Here is an 18,750-nt window from a genome sequence, read left to right on the forward strand (position 1 = left end):
ATTCCTCCAATAATATAAAATCAAATACAAAAAAATGCATCAACACTTGTGTTGCTGGAAACATTTTTGTAAAAATAAATAAATAAATAAATGGGCCGCAGAGTGGTCAAGTGGTTAGCATGTTGGCCACACAGTCTGGCAGATCTGGGTTCGAATCTGCATTCTCTCTGTGTGGAGTTTGCATATTCTCCCGTGTTCGTGTAACCCTCCCTGTTTCGCACCGCCCCCACCGGGGCCCGAACACAGGACCTTCACAATGGGAGGCGAGAGCGCTGACCACACGGCCAAAAGCCCGGACTCTAGATTGCAGCTCTTAAGGCAGAGGGAGTGAGGTTTTTACCAACGTACACTGGCACAGACTCACAGGCTGGCATCTCTTACATGTGCATAGATTTTCTCTGAGTACTCCAGTTTCCTCCCACATTCCAAAAACATGCATGTTAGCTTCATTGGAGACTCTAAATTGTCCACAGGTATGAATGTGAGTGTTTGTCTATATGTGCCCTGCCATTGGCTGGACACCAGTCCAGGGTGTACCCCGCCTGTCACCCCAAGTCAGCTGGGATAGGCTCCAGCATACCCCGTGAACCTAGTGAGGATTATGTGGCATAGAAAATGAATGAATAAATAAATAAATAAATAAATAAAATGTTTCATGCTGGGTGGTATTTATTCGTTTTTTCCATCCGTCTCCGGATTAGGAGACGGATTTCGTGTAAGGATTTTTATTTTTTCCAACCATGATTTTTTTTCTATGGCTCATTGTAACAAATGTTCACTGCAGGTAGTACGCCGGGACAGGCGGGGGCGCTGCTCGCTTCAATGCCTCCACTCTGTGGTTCAATCAGTGACGTGGATTTTCATTCAACGTCAGAGTTGCACCAAGATATTCAAGTAGCAGGCTTTAACAGCTGTCTTTTTAATCCAATTTTCTAACATTAACACACAGGACTTATTTTTCTCTCCTCCAGGACACAAAAACAAACAAACGGGTGAGCGCATCATTGAACGATTTGCTGCAAAACTAAGCTTAAACATCGCTGCTTAATTTACCTTAAGATAATTTGTTTGTTTGCACAGGACACAGGATGAGTAAAAACAGCAAAGGACTCAATTTAAAAGATAAACTCACCGACAATGAAATGGACCTGAGCCTGTGCAATCTCAGCGAGGTGCCCGTCAAGGAGCTGGTGAGTCGCTTGAACGTGAAAATGCATTCATAATGTCTATCTACCATACAGAGTGTATTCCCACTCACTTTATTTCACTAAAGCACACCGCTTTGCTTAACGCGACACTCAGTTACGATAAATCCATGCCTACAGGCTTCACTCCCCAAAGCCACTTTTCTGGACTTGTCCTGCAACAACCTGACTTCACTGCCTGTAAGTGCTAAAACATTTTTTTCCATTTGATCTAGGATTCTTACCTTTAAATAATGCTTTGTAGATTAGTTTAGCTGTTTAAAGCGATTTACTTGCAACATCTGAAACGCATTTAAAGTATGAAACATATGGGTACTCACCGCTAATGAATAATAAAGTAAGATGAAGCATGAAAAGATGGAATAGGAATCATGGTGTAGCCTTTGGCCGGGTTGTTACGCTAGCAGGCTGGAGGTGTTTCTCCAAGCCGCGTGTACATAATCCACACTATTTGCCTGTTGGTGTTCACCTCGCTGCAAATTTTCAGGCCTGATTGACTGTTAGCGCTAGTGCTAAAGTAGCCAAACAATCTTGTGTTTCAGCACACAACTAGGTGTGTTCAAGGACCACCAAACAAAGTGTGAAATCGCAACGATTGATGAAAAAAAGATTATCAGTGAACCAAAAAGGCATACATTTGTAAAAATTGTGAGCTTTTTTTAAACAGTGGTACACGAATGCTGTACATTGTACTGTGTTATTAGGTATTTATAAATTAGTACCCACTTATGGTGAATGGAATGTGTTTTCTGCGGAAAAAAATTTTTGAACAGAAATCCACAAATGTGCGGGGAACCACTGTATTTGATATTGCCAATCTGAGTGGCAATTATGAAAGTACTTACATGTACAAGTTAACAACGTCCTCACTTTTATTTGCTAGTTTGCTGGTTGAACATGGCTTTAGTAGATTATTATATTTAGCTACAACAATTGAAGGATCAATGATTAATTAATCAGCAACTATTTTGGTATATACATTTCTTTAGTCATCCATAAAAGCAGAGCTGTTGTGTTTGTGTTTACGGCAAAACAAGATAGTTGCACACATCAGCTTTGACTTTGGAAAACCGTGATGGACTTTTTTGCCTTTTTCTGATATGTTGCCTTTGTTTGGTTCACATTGATTTGGTACATCTCCTAACCAATTACTCGATCGATTGAAACAACGAGCTTCAGATTAATCGACTAAGAAAATAATTGTTAGTTACAGCCCTAATATTATAAATTAAATATTGAATGCAATGCACATATTGAATACGAATACTGTTGTAGATAGATACTTTATTCATCTCCAAGAGAAATTCACATTTCCAGCAGCTCTGCAAAAATGTCATAATAAACTTAATCACAAAATAAAACAACCTCGGCAACACATGAGAGATAAGAAATACTCATAGTATAAACTATGAATGTTGTGTGATTTCACCATTAATGGCCATTGGCCACTAGTTATGCAAATTGTTGCTGTTTTTATTTGAGTTGAAGTTCTGCTTCAATCATATGTTTTTGCTTCACAAACTAAACTTGCAGTGTTGTCATCTTTTCACAAAGTCAGAATTCTGCAACCTGACCCACTTGGTGAAAGTGGACCTGAGTAAAAACCAGCTGACCTGTTTACCGGATGACCTGGGCAGCCTGGTCAATCTTCAGCACCTGGACTTGTACAACAACAAGCTGAACGGCCTGCCTGTTAGCTTCTCTCAGCTGCGGGTCCGTAACAACACCTCGCTCACTGTTTTAACATTTGTTAGCTAACAGCTAGCTTGATGCTAGCCCCGAAGTGGCCAACGATTGTTTATGCCTTTTTCTTTTGCCCTGAAAAGAGTCTGAAGTGGTTGGACCTGAAGGACAACCCTCTGGAGGTCGACCTGGCTAAAGCAGCAGGGGATTGTCTGGATGAGAAGCAGTGCAAACAGTGTGCCGGCAGGGTAAGAAAAAGACAGACACCTAATGTGGTTACACGCTAGCAACTAATTAGTAACAATTTATTTCTTGGCAGGTTCTGAAACACATGCAAACGCTTCAGGAGGAGGCTGAACGTGTGCGGGAAAAGCGCCTTTTGAGGGAAAAAGGTCAGTATCAAAGGAGTCAATGCAAATATACCAATGTAGGCTAAGGCTAAGGACTACAACAGATGAACCTGTCATAGGATGTACTAGCAACCCCCATATATGATGGAAATGTGCCCCCCAATGGCTGTGAGCAGTATAGTACACTTAGGAACTTCCTATTACCAAAAAGAGCCACAACAGTATACTACTCACAGCAGTCTGTTGATTTCTTTGTGATGACACCATCTCCCAACAGAGCTGGAGAAGAAGAAGGAGGCTAAGCAGAGGGAGAGGGAGGCCCGGGAGAAGGAGGTTCGCAAGCGGGAGAAGGCTGAGGAGAAGGAGAAGAGGAGGAAGGAGTACAAGGCTCAGATGGCCGCTGCTGCCGCCCAGGAGCAACAGAAGAAGAGGAGTGAGGAGAAGAAGAGCAAGAAGAAGAATGGACAGGCTTTTGGTGAGTTGTTCTAATTGTTTGTTATAGTCCGACATGCTCGATGTAGGCCATGAGTTCACGTTGTGACACGTTTTGGTTGCTCCAGACAAAAAGACAGTGGTGGAAGTGATGTCCAAACCTCGGCGATCTCTCCTCAGCCTCCTCTTCAAGCTCCTCCTCCTCTTGCTGCTCGGACTGGCTGGAGCCACCGCTGCCTGCCGGCTGACGGACCTGCAGTGGGAGGAAGTGTGCGTGCCGCTCAACATTGCAGTGGACCAGGGCCTGTCCTGGGCCCAGGAGAAGGAGGGCGTGGTCAGACAGCTGCTCTACGACCTGTCCACTGCAGCCAAGGACTTCCTGGAATCCACGCAAGCATCCAAAAGCTAAATGTGCACTCGATGCGTTGTTCTCCACTTTGAATCCTGAGATTTTTAAAAGAAATGTTCTGATCAAGCTGCTTCTCATTGATGCAGGATGAGGGGTTGGAGGGGCAAATGTGTGCCAAATCATCTTAAATTCCTATGGAATTATTGTCGCTCTTTGTACAACCGCTTGTTTTTAAATGCGTCTTTGTCTTCTTCAACCTGGCCTGATCTGGAGACGCACAGGGTTGTGATGAGCTCGTCTCAGTAACATTGGCCTTCTTCTGGTGGAAAGGAAAATATTCTAATGTGATGTGGCTATTAGCAAGTAAACGTGCTAACTGAAATGCATCTGCTTCAGTAAAAGTCTTGATGGAACAGTAAAAGTTGATGATTGAGTTTGCCTCCACTTCTCATCAGTGGCTCATGGCGACACGAGAATGCCTCACATCCAAGGAAACAAATGCCTGCTCTTCCCAATTGGTCCGTTTCGACCCCGCTCCCAATCCTTTTTTTAAGTCTGTGACATTATGTCTCGTCTGCTGCTACGGCTCAATCTGTAGTCCCTCTCCCTCATGTGGCTGGTGCAGCTGCGCAGCCTAGTCCGAACAGACTCGTCCACCATCATCTCCAAGGTCACCTCCTTGAACACCTGACACACTGACACCTGCAGGAGTTGACATCCCATAATTACACCACCCTTTCACACACATGCACAATACATTCGTTTTCAGGAATTCATTTCAGACTAAGAAACCAATTCAAGGCTCGGGAAGTTTTTGCAGTTAATTTTTTTTGACAATTTTCACTTTTTATAAGCTACTAAAGTTGAATATTTGAAAATTAAGAAATATATTACTGAACGTTCTCACAACGCTGTTGTGGCCGTAGTCCAGCTAAAACTCAACTCTGAATCCCAGACATCACTTCCTGTCCACATATCCAGAAGACATTTATTAAACCACACACGACCACAAGACTTATTTTCTCTTATGTCTACTATATTGGGTAATAGGAGTGTAAAGGTGACCAGAGGGTTGTTATTTCATGTCTAGAGGGCTCTAATAATGGTAAAAATCGTATTTTGAATGTTCTAATCATTCTATTCATTAATATTGAATCCTATGCGGAAATTCACTTATCGCTGTTGGGTTTGGAACAATGAAAAACGAGGGGTTACAGTACTGAAATAAATCAACTTTTCAAATGTATGCGAATTAATTGGCATTCACCTCTAGATGGTGAGATTCTAGTTTTTTAAAGTTTATTTTTACCTCTTGGAACTGCAGTTTCTTGAACATGGCGATGCTGATCCCGTTGTCCAGGCCGATTTTCACTTGAAACTTTTGGATGTTGAGTTTGGCGACCCCTGGTGGAAGAGAAGGCGCTCTTCACTCATGCTGCTTTGGGTGTGTACAGTACTTACTCCCTCGCTACACATTTGAATATAATGTACACAAATAAAAAAAATCAATGTGAAAAAAAATACATTTTTTTTAGATAATATTTGGGCACGCCTACGAAAATTTAATTTAGGTGCCAAAAGAAATCCTCAATCCCTTATTCTTATAATAAACAAAACTATATAAACATGATATTTCTGTCAAAAACATCCTTTGAAGTATATTTGCTATTTGAATGTATTTTACGAAATTCAGTAGCCGGAACTTCAAGTTGATGGAAAATCCCATTTATAGGTATAAGTTTAATTCTTGTCAAAATGAGGTTGTAATCTGTCGTGCTAATGTAAGACTTTGTTGTTTTTGGTGCATGTGATGATGAATGTTAGTGTATTAAGTAAAAGCTCACCATATTGCATCATCAGGTGTGTCACCTCCTTCCCGATGCCTTTGCCTCTGTAAGTGGGCTCTGTTTATTTCAAGTAAAAGAAGTCAACAGAGAACCCAGCTGAGAGTTCTGGAGATTTCAGAAGTGGTTTTGTCACCTGCTATCATAATCTCCAGCTCAGCCAGGGACAGATCCAATGGGTTAGTCAGGAAGATGTTAACATCTCCTATCATGCATTGCTCCTCCTCAACGCCAGAGTCTTCCCACTGCCGCTTGTCCAAGATGATAAAGGTGCACTCTTTGGGGGTGAGGGAATGACAAAAATGAGGAGAGCTGAGCCTTATGTGATAAACTTCATTTAGGTTTTCTTGGTGATAATATTGCATTTGAAATATTATACTGTACTGTACATCACAGGTGTCAAACACAAGGCCCAGGGGCCAGATGCGGCCCTCCACATCATTTTATGTGGCCTGCAAAACCCTGGATGCATGTCAATAATGCACTTCACCTTTGCCCTTCTGAATGTATTTGTTCTGTCATTTTGACAGAAAAATTGAAGTTGCAGTTCTTCTCATCGTCAGTATTATCTAATCATGCACCGAGGTATTCCAAGCATTTTTCAAAAATAAATACTTGAACGTCTGCTTGTCACCTTGACATTCTTACTTCACTTCTCATTTCAAAGCACGATATCCATCAATTTGTTACTAAAAATATAATAATCAAATGCATGGGCAATTGTGTAATAATATCATGAGATTATATTCATATTTATATTCATATACCGTAAATCACGGTGTATAAACCGCACCCGTGTATTAACCGCAGCCCCATTTTCAGGCTCACTGTGAGGAAAAAAAAAGTTTAGTTCATAAATGCTTGCCAACTCTTTCATCTCAAACCAACATGCGTAAAGGTACTAAGCAATTTCAAAAAGAAAAAGAAAGTCCATCAATGCATCTGCAATGGAATTACATCATGTTGCACTGCTTCAGTGTGAATTTGAATAAACTCCAACGTTTATTCAAGCATACACGAGCATTTTCAGCAACTGTACAGCAGAGGGCGCTAAAGTCAAATCAACTGTCTGACCCACAGACGGCTTTCCAAATGCGCTTCTGGTCAATGTCTCCCGGTATTTATAGCCAAATTCTGGCCTAGCGGACCCAAGCGTCCACGAACTTGCGTCTAGCGGCGCCAAACTTTGACTGGGCGTTGTTGGAGCCGTGATGAACTTTGCCGTGGCGGAAAATTGGCCGCTTGTAATATTTTGTGCAGCTCAAAACTTTCGGAGCGGGAGGAGGGACCATCAGCGGTGGCCGAGCGGATACGGCGTTGCCTTAACTGGGTCCAACAGCGGTGATTAATTTTTTTTTTACCGCTCCAGGAACGCTACAGCAAAGTTCAGGCGGTGTGACCGGGCTTGTAGTACGAGTGATCTTCGGCTGAAGTGTTGTAGAAGCGTTGCCTGATATTATTTTTCAGTCCGAGTCTGGTCACAGACCTGTCACCGTGTATAAATCGCACCCCAATTTTTTGCTTCTTAGAGGTGAAAAAAAGCGCGGTTTATACACTGTGATTTACGGTACACTGACAGTTATTAATTGTGACGTGGCCCTCAATGAAAATGAGTTTGACACCCCTGCTGTGCATGAAATGATTTCATGTTACTTACTGTCACTGTCTTCCTTCCAGCTGCGTTGCATGTCATATTCTTCCTCCAGTGTCAGCGGCTCCGAGGCAGTCAGCTGCTGCAGCTCAGTGGATTTCATCCACTCATGATACCTCGACACCGTAGAAAACCACAAACAATCAGGTACAGTCTGATTTCCTCTGAGAGCTTTTATACTTCATATCACAACATTCTCCACTTTTCCTTTTTGAGTTTGTTTGTATTCTACTAATACTAGCTTGCACACCAACTATCAAACTTAAATCCATAATTAAGACGAATAAGAAATATTCGACAAAGTAGAAGATAATTATTTTGTCCCCTGAATGATGCTCTTGTTGATAAATACTATTAGTACTGAGCCCAGAATGACGCAATATTTTATATTACCTCGGGACGTGCTCAGCACTGTATGGCACCAACATGACTTTATGTCCTTCGAGTAACGTATTTTCATTCATCTTCATTCTGAAATATACTACCAACAAATATATTTGTTTTAAGTAAGTAGCCTCTCGCTACTGTTCATTATGCGTACTTCTGATGTGGACGGCTCAGAAAGACTTCCTGCTTCATTCTCATTCTACGCTCCCAACTGCGACTGCGCTGAGGGTCAAGAACAAGGACGTGCGCCCCCTGCTGCACATTAATGATAGGCATATATACTTGTAATATAGTAAATCGTCGCTCGCTCGCCCTTTTTCAAAAATTACTTACTTAATAAATTATCGCTGTTTCGTGGTTGACTATGGCCTATTATTAGGCAAAAAATATTGAACGATAAGTCATATGTAGTATTGTGGTCACTAGGCATCAATAATGTGGCATTGGACCAATTAACCGCCATAAACGAGTGACAACAGTACCCAGCAACAGTAACTTCCAAAGCACATGCAGAAAATCACCAAATCAATATTACATAAACATACGGTACATTTCAACACTGTTTCATGTTAGGGTATTTTTGCGTTTATTCATCAGCTATATTGGTATGTATGTTCACATCTCAAATATTGTGCACATGGTCATGTCTGATTTAAGTGGCCCTGCCCAATCCGTGCCACACTTTAACAGGTTCCTGTGCTGTGTTGACCATGTCCATCCAGTGCTGCAGTTGAGGACCTCTTGCATACATGAAGGGTCCCAACACCAGAAGTCCCAGTGGGATCGACGGTTCTGGGAAACATATTGAAAGAAGCTGCATAAGTAAAATTTCCCTGGAAGAGGTAAGTGAATGCATTCCTCACCTGAGTGGATGTCATGAGGCTGCTGCACCACAAATTGCAGACAGGCCTCATCCATGTGCTCGGCTCGCAGCTTGAAGGTCATCCTGTGGTCAAAGTTTGGGTCTCTGTCAGCTTTGACGACGCCGCTGCGCTTGCTCTTCACCACCTGAGTGTGTATTTGCAAGCTCACCTGCACACACACACCTGCAACACACAGAGATGATCCAGATTGTCAGGATTGACGTGACACCCGGAAGACTTCCCACCTGAGTCAGTGAGCAGCTGCAGTCCTCGAGCCCTCACAACCTCCACCGATAGGCGCTGTAGAGATGGACTGTAGCACAGAGATACCAGCATGTCCCCCCACTCCGAACACTAACAACAGAACATGATAGTCATCTCATTGCCATGAGGGAAGACATGCACTGAGGTGACATTGGATGAGATATGCAGTGACATGAAATAGGCAATGATATGAGATGCCATGAGAGGAAACATGCAAAGAGACAAGATGAAATGCGATGAGGTCAGGTTAGATAAAAGGCAATGAGATTGATGAGAAGAGAAATGCAACGAGAAGAGATACAATTGTAACCCGCCCTGTTTCGCACCGCCAGAACCTCCGTAACGGGAGGCGAGAGCGCTGACCACACGGCCAAAAGCCTGGACTGTCGACCGCGTGTTCAGCGCAGCTCTTAAGGCAGAGGGAGTGAGGTTTACCAACGTACACTGGCACAGACTCACAGGCTGGCATCCGTTACTCTATGTCATGAGACAGAGTATGCAATGAGTGGAGATAGGCAATGATATGAGACGCCATGAAATGGGGTATGCAGTGAGATGAGATGCAATGAGAAGAGATACAATGTGATGAGGTGCAAGACAGTAAGATGAGATGAGATGAGATGAGATGAGATTGGTGAGAACAGGAACAGAATAGAAGGAGACGCAATTGAGATAATATGAGAAATAAGAATGTTATGAGATGGGGTTTTGAAATGAGATGACATGGGCAAGGAAGAGATAAAATGTGATGAGGTGAGATGCAAAGCAATGAAATGGGATGAAATACAGTGAGATAGAGCGAGATAAGATGAGAAGATGTGAGGAATGATGCAGTGAGGTAAGATGTGATGAGATCAGTTGAGATGAGATGTGCAATGAGAAGAAATGAAATATGAGACACAATGCCATGAGAGATGAGATGTGACTGATAGCGATACAGAACGTGAAGTGCCACCTGTGTACATACGTGATTGTGGTCTTCAGTCTCCAGGTCTCTCCAGAGGACCCGGCCAGCTTGGCCCAATTCTCCCTGCAGGGGGAACAGAACCCTGCCCACTGCGTGGCGTTTGCTGTCATGTGACACACTCAGTACACACACACTGAGGGTGCTGCGTGTCACGCGGCCCCCTGACACCTGCAGGTGGGCTGTACATGAAGTTTGCATCAACGCTGACATCGAATCTTTGTGTTCTCACCTGGAATAAGAAGCACTCGTTGAACTCCGGATCGGGCCCGGTGCATCGGGCCTTGGCCTGGCGGGGCCTCCGGTCTTCTGGAAGCAGACGAAGCTGAACAAGGGTGACGTTCCCGTGGAAACGAGGGGGGAGGTTACCCAGGCGGAGCAAGGAGACCGCCAATTGCTCGCTGCTGTAACGATACTCCACCGAGAAGCAGAGGCGTGTGGCTATGCCAGGCGGGGGCGCCACCACCTTGCTCAGAGCGGGATTTGAATACAGGCCAGCAAGCACCGTCCCCACTGGGTACCAACCTCACGGGACACTGAAAATGAACACCTTCAAGTGACAGCTCATACAAATAAAAGCAGCAGTGACCTACTTTGTACTGATAAAGAACCTCTATGGGTTAGAACGTCCATCTTCATCACCTCTACCTTCTCCTCACCCTCCTCAGTCTCCAGGTTGATCTGATTGGGGGTCGTGAAGAGAGGAGGCAACGTGAATGGGATCTCAGCAGGCCTACACAACACACGCAAGGAAATGTAAACTGTAACTCCACAACTTCACCGCTAGGTGCAGCCCTTATTGGAATGAATGAGAAATTCCAGCAGATGTCCAATGCTAGTGGTTCCCAAACTTTTTGCACTTTTGTACCCCTTCAGACATCTGACTTGAAGCCATGTACCCCCTACTGCTACACACTTAAAAATCAGAAACCATTTTTAATTGTCATTAAACTGAAACATTAAACATGATTAATTGGCTAATTAATTTTATCGTAAGGAAGTAATTCTGGTTTAAAAAATTGTATTGTGCAAGGTCAAATGATGACAAACGTTTTACATGAGCACTGATAAATAGATAAGATGTACATTTTTCTTGGAGATGAAAAATATGAAAAAATTAAAAAATGGCTTGACTTTTGTCCACTTGCAATCGCTATGATTTAAATCTGCATATTTATTTGATACCAAATTAAAAGGGAAAGTTGAACAAACGTGATCTATACATACAAGCAGCGATAAAACCTCATTTCAGGGGCATCCCCACTCTCTCATCCTGACACACACATACATTGACACGTTTTCACGGAGCGGGGATTAGAACACCAACATAAATTAAACCTTCTACATTAAACACGCTTAATACACAACGTAAACATCTAACTTATTTACTTATTCATAAACTGACACAGAGCAATGAAGAACTTCATGCCGTGTCTCCTTTCTTCTTTCTGCTATGACTGTGCACTCTGTTCTATGAGGTGTCCAGGTGCGCTCGTAATTATGACAGTCAGTACCCCTGGGGGTATGCTCACCCCACTTTGGGAACCTAGGTCCAATGCAATGCACTGTAGCTGTCTACAGCCATGGATAACTTTGTTAAGGTGTTTTTTTAATGTTACTAACTTGACCCAGGAGCCTTGAGAAACCAGCAGGACCGGAGCAGTGCACACTGGAATGGGGGGAACGGCGGCAACCAGATCCTGGTACTGTCTTCGATCCCTCGCCCTCCTCCACAGATAGAACATGACAAAGCCCAGTAGAAGCAGCACCAAGAGGCCAGCAGTGAGGCAGACTGCCACCAGAACCATCGCACCTGCACCACATGACACATTAAGTTTATTAAAGGTGGTCACTTGATTGTTTTTTTACCTTAAAGAACAGCTTCTTTTTGGCGACTGTTGACTGTCTGCAGCTACGCTGCTTGTGTGTGTGTGTGTGTGTGTGTGTCACACAGGTGGCTTCTTCTCACATTTTCACACCCGTATTTGCTTTTCTGTGCATCCCATGGGCCCTATGCATGCCGCCCATTTTATTAGGGATCACATTTTTCACTTATTCACATGACTTTCTTTCTCTTCTTATGGTAGAGGAAAAGAAAGTCATGTGAAAGGGACGATTAGATTCACTTAATCCCAAATATGCCACTTCTTAAAAAGTGATTTTCTTGCCACACCTGGTGTCATGATCCTCTGAAGGGCGTGTGGGTGTGTCACGTGTCTTTAATTGTACATCATGCAATAATAAACACTAGGGGTGTCACAATCAAGACACCCAAATCACAAGACAAGACGATGCACGAGATTTGGTTCACAAGATTTTAACATTAATTTTAAGAAAAGTACAATAAAAAAAATATGACTGAACACACAAAAGCAAGGCAAGTTTATTTATAGAGCCCAATTAATTCAAATTGACAGAAAAGGTTGAAATCACTTCGTCAAATCATTCCATAAAACATAAACTCATTCTAAAATCATTACATAAAATTCCATAAATCATTCCATAGAACAAAAAAATTTAAAATGAATACAAAATTTAAGAGTGCAGATAAAATAGTTTCATTGGTCTTATGCACAATTGAATAGAAGCGTTTTCAGCCTGGATTTGAACATTGCACATCTTCTGGAAGACTTCCATATTTTGGCAGCATAAAACTGAAACGCAACCCCATGTTTAGTCCTGAGTCTGGGCACCCACAGGAAACTACTCTCTGAGCTTCTCAGAACCTGCGATGGTTTATGTGGCTCTAACATGTCAGAGATGTACTTTGGCGCAAGACCATGAAAAGATTGTACACACGCAGAGCTGTTTTAAAGTCTATTCTCTGAGGGACAGGAAGCTAGTGCAGAGACCTGATTACTAGACCAATATGGTCATATTTCCTGGTTCTAGTCAGGACTCAAGCAGCAGCATTCTGGATGTACTGCTGCTGTTTTACAGCTTGTTTAGTGAGCCCGGTCAGAAGTCCGTTACAGTAGTCTAGCCTGCTGGAGACGAATGCATGGGTCAGTCTCTCTAAATCTAGTTTAGACACTATTCCCTTTTGGCCATTTTTAGTTGGCGTAAAAAGCTGATGATGTTATTGATTCAATGCGGCAGTTAAAGTTCAGATCTGACTCCATTATTACCCCTAGATTTCTAACCTGGTGATTAGGCTTTAGAGAAAGAGTCTCAAGTTGGCTACCCAGCCAGCATGTCCATGTGGGGCCCATAAGGGTTAAGCTTGGGCTGCAAATATGGGTTTCCATGGTGGCCCCACCTGTGTTTGCCCATATGGGCTTCAAGTGGGTTCCTACTGGATTTCAGGTGGGGCCCAATATGGTGAGGTGCACAGGACCCATGTAGGCCCCATATGTTTGCCCATATGGGGACAAAGGGGGATCAGAATGGACCTTAAATGGGGCCCAACTGGGCAATGTACCTGAGACCCATTTAGGCCCCACCTGTGTGACTTTAAGAGGGATCAGACTGGGCTTTAAGTGGGACCCAAGCAGGAGATTTTTATGAGACCCATGTAAGCCCCACCTGTGTGCCCCCATTTGGTCTTGAAGTGAGCTCTAGCTGGGTTTTAGGTGGGGCCTAAGTGGGTCGGTTCTATCAGACCCATGTAGGCTCCACCTGTGTGTTCCCATATGGGCTTGAGGGATTTTACTGGGCCTTAGGTCAGGCTAAATTTCAGTTTCCAAAGTGGCCCCACTCCTGCTCACATGGGCTTTGATTAAAAAGGACTGTTTCCCCTAGTTTACTGCTTTTTTTTTTTTTTTTTGGGGGGGGGGGGGGGGGGGGGGGGGGGAACCAACGCACGACTATGTAGAGACAGAAATGAAATGTAGGTGATGATGGGTAGGTGATGACTGGTAAAACTGACATTTGACATTTGTAAAACTGACTGGTAAAACTGACATTTTTCAAAAGGACATACAGTGTACAGTTTTTCAAATTCGTATTCCAGTTACATTTTCCAAATTTACTAGAGAGGACAGGAGGATATGAAATTTCCTACAAGTCAACAACTCACTACACATTTCTTAAAGTTAGCAGATATGCCAACATCTCAATTTCTGCAAAACAAAACTGAATAAACGTTAACAACTGTGGAACAGGGAACTGTGTTCCCTGCTACTTTCTGTTGTTTATTAATCTTATTTTGTTTTCAAACACATTCAGGGCAACAAACATAAAATTCCAAACAATAAAATAGGCAACATTTCTGAGAGCTGCTAATGGGCTATTATTTTGGTGTAAAAGACACTTAACTGAAGGTGTGTGTATGTGCTCTTACCACTATGCCAATACCAGGTAACACCTACTGGGACTGTGCATCTACTTGGCCTACCCCACCAGCCAATGTTTTTAAAGCTCTCTCTGAGCTCTTACCGTCCTGTTTCCGCCTCTGTCACGGGCTCCAGTGAACCACTTGGAGAGGGCCTTCTCTGCTTCCTTCTGGGTAATTCCTTGAGTTAATGTGTTCCTCTTTATTGCGCCTAAAAATAAATCCCAACAAGACCCAACTTAGTAACTGTAGCCTGATTTTTACATGATGAAACTATTGTTACAGACAGAAAAAACAGACAGCCTTTCAAAAAAGTCTGTAACCACTGCAAAGTTCTTATCGGATGAGTACAGTCTGATGGGTTGGCCAGCACAATTGTCTGATATAAATCCTATTGAGCATTTGTGGGAAAAGTGATTAAAAGATGCTACTAGCCAATCACACAGTATGACAAGTGTTTCATGAAACTGGGTAAACTGGAAAAACTGGAGCAATTAATATTTGTGTGATACATTTAAAAAACATTCGTACATTGTAGCATCTCGTGAAAATCAGCCTGTGAGGCATTAAAGGACATCTGTATATTCCAAGAAAGGTTATGGTTACACACTTCAGCTCCTTCAACATCCCATAAATCGAGGATACGAACCAGTTCTTACAAGCAGACCACCACCACTTTTACAAAGTATAGGAAGGACTATTATAAATTGTCTAATAACACAAAGCTAAAAAATAAAACAATCACCAAGTTGTAGTACAGAATAACAAAGTTCATGAGCCACCATCAGAGGAAACACGAATGGTGCATGTTGGCAATTCGGAAACATCACATGAACTGCAAACACTGGTCTCTGATCAGATTTGTTGTGCCCTCTTTTCATCAGTTAGGCCAGCTGTGAGCTTCAGCGTGTATCTACTTCAGTAGATCAGATATTTTGCCAAATTTCAATATTTTCAGCTAGAAAGATAAAGGAAGTTACATTAGGTAACATAAACTGATATTTACCATATACAACATCAAAAAGACGCAGCTCTCAAAAACTGTTCTTGCCATGACGTCCAAAAAGACTGTACTGCAGTGCCAATTCATGGGACATGATGCCATCATTCTTCTGGTGGCATCATCCAATCAACTACCTCCTATTTCTCCAACCATAGCAATCTGAGTGTATGGAATGAAAAGCACAGGAAAGAAAGAAACAAAATCAGTTCAGATAAGACGGCAGATTACATTTCAGTGCCAAATACAAACATGAATCAGAGTTTGAACTTACAACTCCAGACATGAACTCCGAGTCGCACAGCTTCTTGTTCATGGCTTGCGCATCTTGGATAGTGGTCAGTGGAAACACTGCTCCTTCAGGTGGTTCCAATACTGGCACAGCCACCGACTGCTTCATCAGTGTATTTAACATTTTGCTGTGTACTCTTGGAGTGTCCTTGACTTCTTCGAGGAGAGTTACCAATTTTACAAACAAGGCTCCTTCAATGTTGCTGTGGCTGCTCACACTTGAGGAAGAACTAGTGCTTCGGGTCGCACTGGCACGTCGAACACTCAGGGGTGCGCTGGGGCTCCGTACACTCGGGGTTGCACTGGAGCCACTCACTCTTGAGGTGATGTTAGGTTTATATCCTACTGCTGAATGACTGCCAAATTCAAGGGGAGGAGAAGGTGGCAATTCGTCCTCATCACATGGGTCAGCTTCCTCCTCACTTGATGAAAGAACCTGGGCTTTTTTGGGTGGCCTACATTCAGGTAAAAGATATTCAGGTTACTCATGCATAGCAATGTTTTAGTAAATATACTGGGACAACATTAGCATCAATCATCAATTATGCTTTATTAATTACTGTAAGGAACTTGGTGTAAGACCCTAAAATGTGTCAGTATGGTCCAAGTACTACAGGCATGGATGCACTTAAGTTTAGAGAAGCACAATCAAGCCTACAATGGCCTATCACAGAATACTGTTAATCATCTTGTTCATATTGTTGTACATGTTGTTCAATATGATTCAATAGAAATTGTACAGTAACTGGCCAAGGACAAGAGATGAACGAGAAAAAGAAAGCATTTCCTGCAGAAAATGCGTGTGGATGCTGAAAGCAGCTGAACTCTATTGCTGAAGCAACGCTGAATTAGCTGAAGAATCTGCTGAAGCAATGTTGAAAAAGGCTAACACTAAAGCTGAGAACTCTGAATGACTTTAAAAGGGCTTAAAGCAGTAGAAACATTAAAGAGGCAGAGTAACAATTATAGATTTAAGTGTAATATTTGAAAAGTCTGAAAAGTTGAAATCTTGAAGAAGACAGTGACATGACTAACATGGCTGAAGAAACAAGTGGGTTGAGAGAAGAAGTCCATTCAGAACAAAAGGAAGGTAGAATGTATACATCTGTGAGAAAGGGAAATGTAAAATAAATGTGTTACAAGTCTAAAAGAGGTGGAAAAGCCAGAAGTCAGGAAGAGAACATACTGAAGTGTGTGTAAGAAAAATAGATTGTTAGGTGTTTAACAAGTCCCCTCAGAGATACTAAATCACTCAGAGGATGATTCATGAACTGTAATCCTGTGTGTGTTTGCGTGAGTGAGTGACTGAGTTTTTATTCACAAGAAAGAGATGCATAGTCACACCACAACCTGTACAATCCAGATAGATGAGCTAGATAGAGATAGATAGAGAGAGATAGATAGAGATAGATAGAAACAGATTTCAGCACCCACACTAAATAATGAAACAAGTTTGGCCCAGTTGAAAAATCAAACAATTATGAAATCCCCTAAGTCGATGTTAACGGTTCATTTCAGAGCCATGTTCAATTATAGACAGTCCAAAATGTGAAATTATAATTCTTCTTACATGCGTCATCCATGACAGGCAGGACATTTTTAGTTATCATCTTGGCTGAAAATAATTCTGTAAAAGTGTCATTTTTTTAAATAGAGTTGCAACCCTACAACTGCCATTATACGACTACAGAACTGTAAAATATGCTAAATCTTCCTTTAAATGTTGTGAAGGAAACTAAACTTCTACTTTGGTCCGTAACAGGTTTAAGTACATTTACATTACCTTCTTTGGCACATCATTGTCTGTTTGAAGATCAGATGAAACTTCTGCTTGTGCAAGCTTACGTCCAGCATCTCCATATGTATCTTAAAAAGACAAAAACGCATAGCTTAATCTAAAGCTCATACAGCTTCAGACATTCCCACTCCCTCAAACTCTGTTTTTTACCTGCATTTCCAATTACACGCACACTGTATGTCGTCCATGAAGCATCTGGCTGGAGTTGCTTTTAACTCCAGCCTTAATAGGTCCGGTCCACTGTTATAGATATAGATGAATCTGTCCATCTTATTTTAACTTCATAACATGTTTACAGCTGTTACAGGCTACTTTGCTAACAACGTAACACATCGCTAATATCACAACCACAGGTAGAGTGAGCTAAGTGCGTCTGTGTCGACACACCTGCTCTCTGATCAAAGTGCAGGAATAAGAGACCAATAAAGATTAACGTTAGTTGCAAGTTACTTGCAGAAAAAAACAAATGTAATGTTACTCCTCCTGACATTAAAAAAAAAAAAACGATTCAGTCATTTTCAGTATCTAAGTTATCTGGAGGTGCACCTAGCCAGTCATGATACGTCATGATAAGCATGTTTATTCCCTCGAAATTTTTGTAAACTAAATTCTGTACAAATAAAACAATCTGTGAAAACTCACTCATACGTTTTGTTGTATATGCATATAAACATTTGTTTGTCTTACCTTAATGAATCCATACAGCGATAGAGGAAAAGATGAGACGCAAACTGCGCGCCAAAAGCCAAATGGTCTGGACACCAGGAATTGATTTTCAAATAGTATATCCATCCGCAGAGAGCTCACTTAAAACTCCCTGCATAAAATAATATTTGCAACGTGTCTGATAGTTATGGTTAAACTATTACTTGTCGGAAATAATGACATTAAGAGTGAACAAATGGACTTTAACCATCACGAAGTGAATTTGTTGTGGGACTCTTCTGTGAAGCGGACGGTTACACTGGTGTGAGCCGCAATATGGTGGTGTGGCGGAAAGCGTTACTTTTTCAAATAACTTTTCAATACAAAAGTAGCAGTATTTATCTAAAACAAAATATAACCTAATACATATCCCTTGTGCCCTATTAAGGACAAAAGTGTCCTTTGCAAGTTTTATTTTTTTATATATTTGCAGTGATTATGTTTTTAGCCATCATATTTGGCAAAGGTGTGTATTTTTTGACTTATTTTGGAATTTTAAAGACAAATCCTATTTTTACACTGTGGGGCAAAAAACTCACACTTCCAATTAAGGGGCAAAAGTGTCCTCTCCCAAAACACCATTAAAATATTATTGTCAGGGCTGTTGTGAGGAGTCTGGTGTAGGATCCCAAGATGCAGCAGCAAGACAACTCCAGGTAAGAAAAAGGGTCTTTATTCCAACACAAGGCAG

At 42.0% G+C, this 18,750-nt stretch overlaps 3 protein-coding genes across 7 annotated transcripts; 1 reads left to right on the plus strand and 2 right to left on the minus strand.

Annotated features, from left to right (window-relative positions):
• Nucleotides 1-847: 847 nt before the first annotated feature.
• lrrc59 (leucine rich repeat containing 59) lies at nucleotides 848-5,793 on the plus strand. 2 transcript variants are annotated; one of them, XM_054753482.1, is made up of 8 exons: nucleotides 848-992; nucleotides 1,081-1,190; nucleotides 1,326-1,385; nucleotides 2,760-2,918; nucleotides 3,032-3,136; nucleotides 3,208-3,280; nucleotides 3,516-3,713; nucleotides 3,799-5,788. In XM_054753482.1, the coding sequence occupies exons 2-8, from the start codon at nucleotides 1,089-1,091 to the stop codon at nucleotides 4,077-4,079; spliced, it is 978 nt and encodes a 325-aa protein (XP_054609457.1). In that variant the 5' UTR covers nucleotides 848-992; nucleotides 1,081-1,088; the 3' UTR covers nucleotides 4,080-5,788. The 2 variants fall into 2 exon arrangements, with proteins under 2 accessions (XP_054609457.1, XP_054609458.1); XM_054753483.1 differs by lacking the exon at nucleotides 1,326-1,385 and having other exon boundaries at nucleotides 3,799-5,793.
• nat9 (N-acetyltransferase 9 (GCN5-related, putative)) lies at nucleotides 3,162-8,099 on the minus strand. Its single transcript, XM_054753484.1, has 6 exons — nucleotides 7,908-8,099; nucleotides 7,521-7,630; nucleotides 6,000-6,140; nucleotides 5,864-5,923; nucleotides 5,329-5,423; nucleotides 3,162-4,721 (listed from the first exon to the last, which is right to left on the minus strand). The coding sequence occupies exons 1-6, from the start codon at nucleotides 7,982-7,984 to the stop codon at nucleotides 4,569-4,571; spliced, it is 636 nt and encodes a 211-aa protein (XP_054609459.1). The 5' UTR covers nucleotides 7,985-8,099; the 3' UTR covers nucleotides 3,162-4,568.
• A 217-nt stretch (nucleotides 8,100-8,316) lies between these two features.
• On the minus strand, nucleotides 8,317-18,109 carry syt15 (synaptotagmin XV). Of its 4 annotated transcripts, none has more exons than XM_054753479.1 (13): nucleotides 18,042-18,109; nucleotides 17,505-17,594; nucleotides 17,340-17,422; nucleotides 15,540-16,011; nucleotides 15,272-15,427; nucleotides 14,370-14,476; nucleotides 11,616-11,805; nucleotides 10,586-10,725; nucleotides 10,225-10,517; nucleotides 9,996-10,163; nucleotides 9,010-9,118; nucleotides 8,765-8,947; nucleotides 8,317-8,693 (listed from the first exon to the last, which is right to left on the minus strand). In XM_054753479.1, the coding sequence occupies exons 7-13, from the start codon at nucleotides 11,798-11,800 to the stop codon at nucleotides 8,554-8,556; spliced, it is 1,218 nt and encodes a 405-aa protein (XP_054609454.1). In that variant the 5' UTR covers nucleotides 11,801-11,805; nucleotides 14,370-14,476; nucleotides 15,272-15,427; nucleotides 15,540-16,011; nucleotides 17,340-17,422; nucleotides 17,505-17,594; nucleotides 18,042-18,109; the 3' UTR covers nucleotides 8,317-8,553. The 4 variants fall into 4 exon arrangements, with proteins under 4 accessions (XP_054609454.1, XP_054609455.1, XP_054609452.1 ...); XM_054753480.1 differs by having other exon boundaries at nucleotides 8,765-8,847; nucleotides 8,934-9,118; XM_054753477.1 differs by lacking the exons at nucleotides 8,317-8,693; nucleotides 8,765-8,947 and having other exon boundaries at nucleotides 8,997-10,163.
• Between the last annotated feature and the right edge of the window lie 641 nt (nucleotides 18,110-18,750).

Source organism: Dunckerocampus dactyliophorus, chromosome 15, assembly GCF_027744805.1.
Source record: "Dunckerocampus dactyliophorus isolate RoL2022-P2 chromosome 15, RoL_Ddac_1.1, whole genome shotgun sequence".
Classification (NCBI taxonomy): Eukaryota; Metazoa; Chordata; class Actinopteri; order Syngnathiformes; family Syngnathidae; genus Dunckerocampus; species Dunckerocampus dactyliophorus.

What these genes read in the sequence shown, in the direction of transcription:
- lrrc59 (XM_054753482.1), top strand. Translation starts at nt 1,089, where the DNA reads ATGAGTAAAAACAGCAAAGGACTCAATTTAAAAGATAAACTCACCGAC. An exon ending in GCGCCTTTTGAGGGAAAAAG is followed by an intron (nt 3,281 to 3,515) that starts GTCAGTATCAAA and finishes ATCTCCCAACAG; the next exon opens with AGCTGGAGAAGAAGAAGGAG. An exon ending in GAAGAATGGACAGGCTTTTG is followed by an intron (nt 3,714 to 3,798) that starts GTGAGTTGTTCT and finishes TGGTTGCTCCAG; the next exon opens with ACAAAAAGACAGTGGTGGAA.
- nat9 (XM_054753484.1), bottom strand. Translation starts at nt 7,984, where the DNA reads ATGAAGATGAATGAAAATACGTTACTCGAAGGACATAAAGTCATGTTG. An exon ending in AGTGCTGAGCACGTCCCGAG is followed by an intron (nt 7,631 to 7,907) that starts GTAATATAAAAT and finishes TACGGTGTCGAG; the next exon opens with GTATCATGAGTGGATGAAAT. An exon ending in CTGGAAGGAAGACAGTGACA is followed by an intron (nt 6,141 to 7,520) that starts GTAAGTAACATG and finishes TCACCCCCAAAG; the next exon opens with AGTGCACCTTTATCATCTTG.
- syt15 (XM_054753477.1), bottom strand. Translation starts at nt 11,800, where the DNA reads ATGGTTCTGGTGGCAGTCTGCCTCACTGCTGGCCTCTTGGTGCTGCTT. An exon ending in TCTCAAGGCTCCTGGGTCAA is followed by an intron (nt 10,726 to 11,615) that starts GTTAGTAACATT and finishes TGTGTTGTGTAG; the next exon opens with GCCTGCTGAGATCCCATTCA. An exon ending in ACGAGTGCTTCTTATTCCAG is followed by an intron (nt 10,164 to 10,224) that starts GTGAGAACACAA and finishes GCCCACCTGCAG; the next exon opens with GTGTCAGGGGGCCGCGTGAC.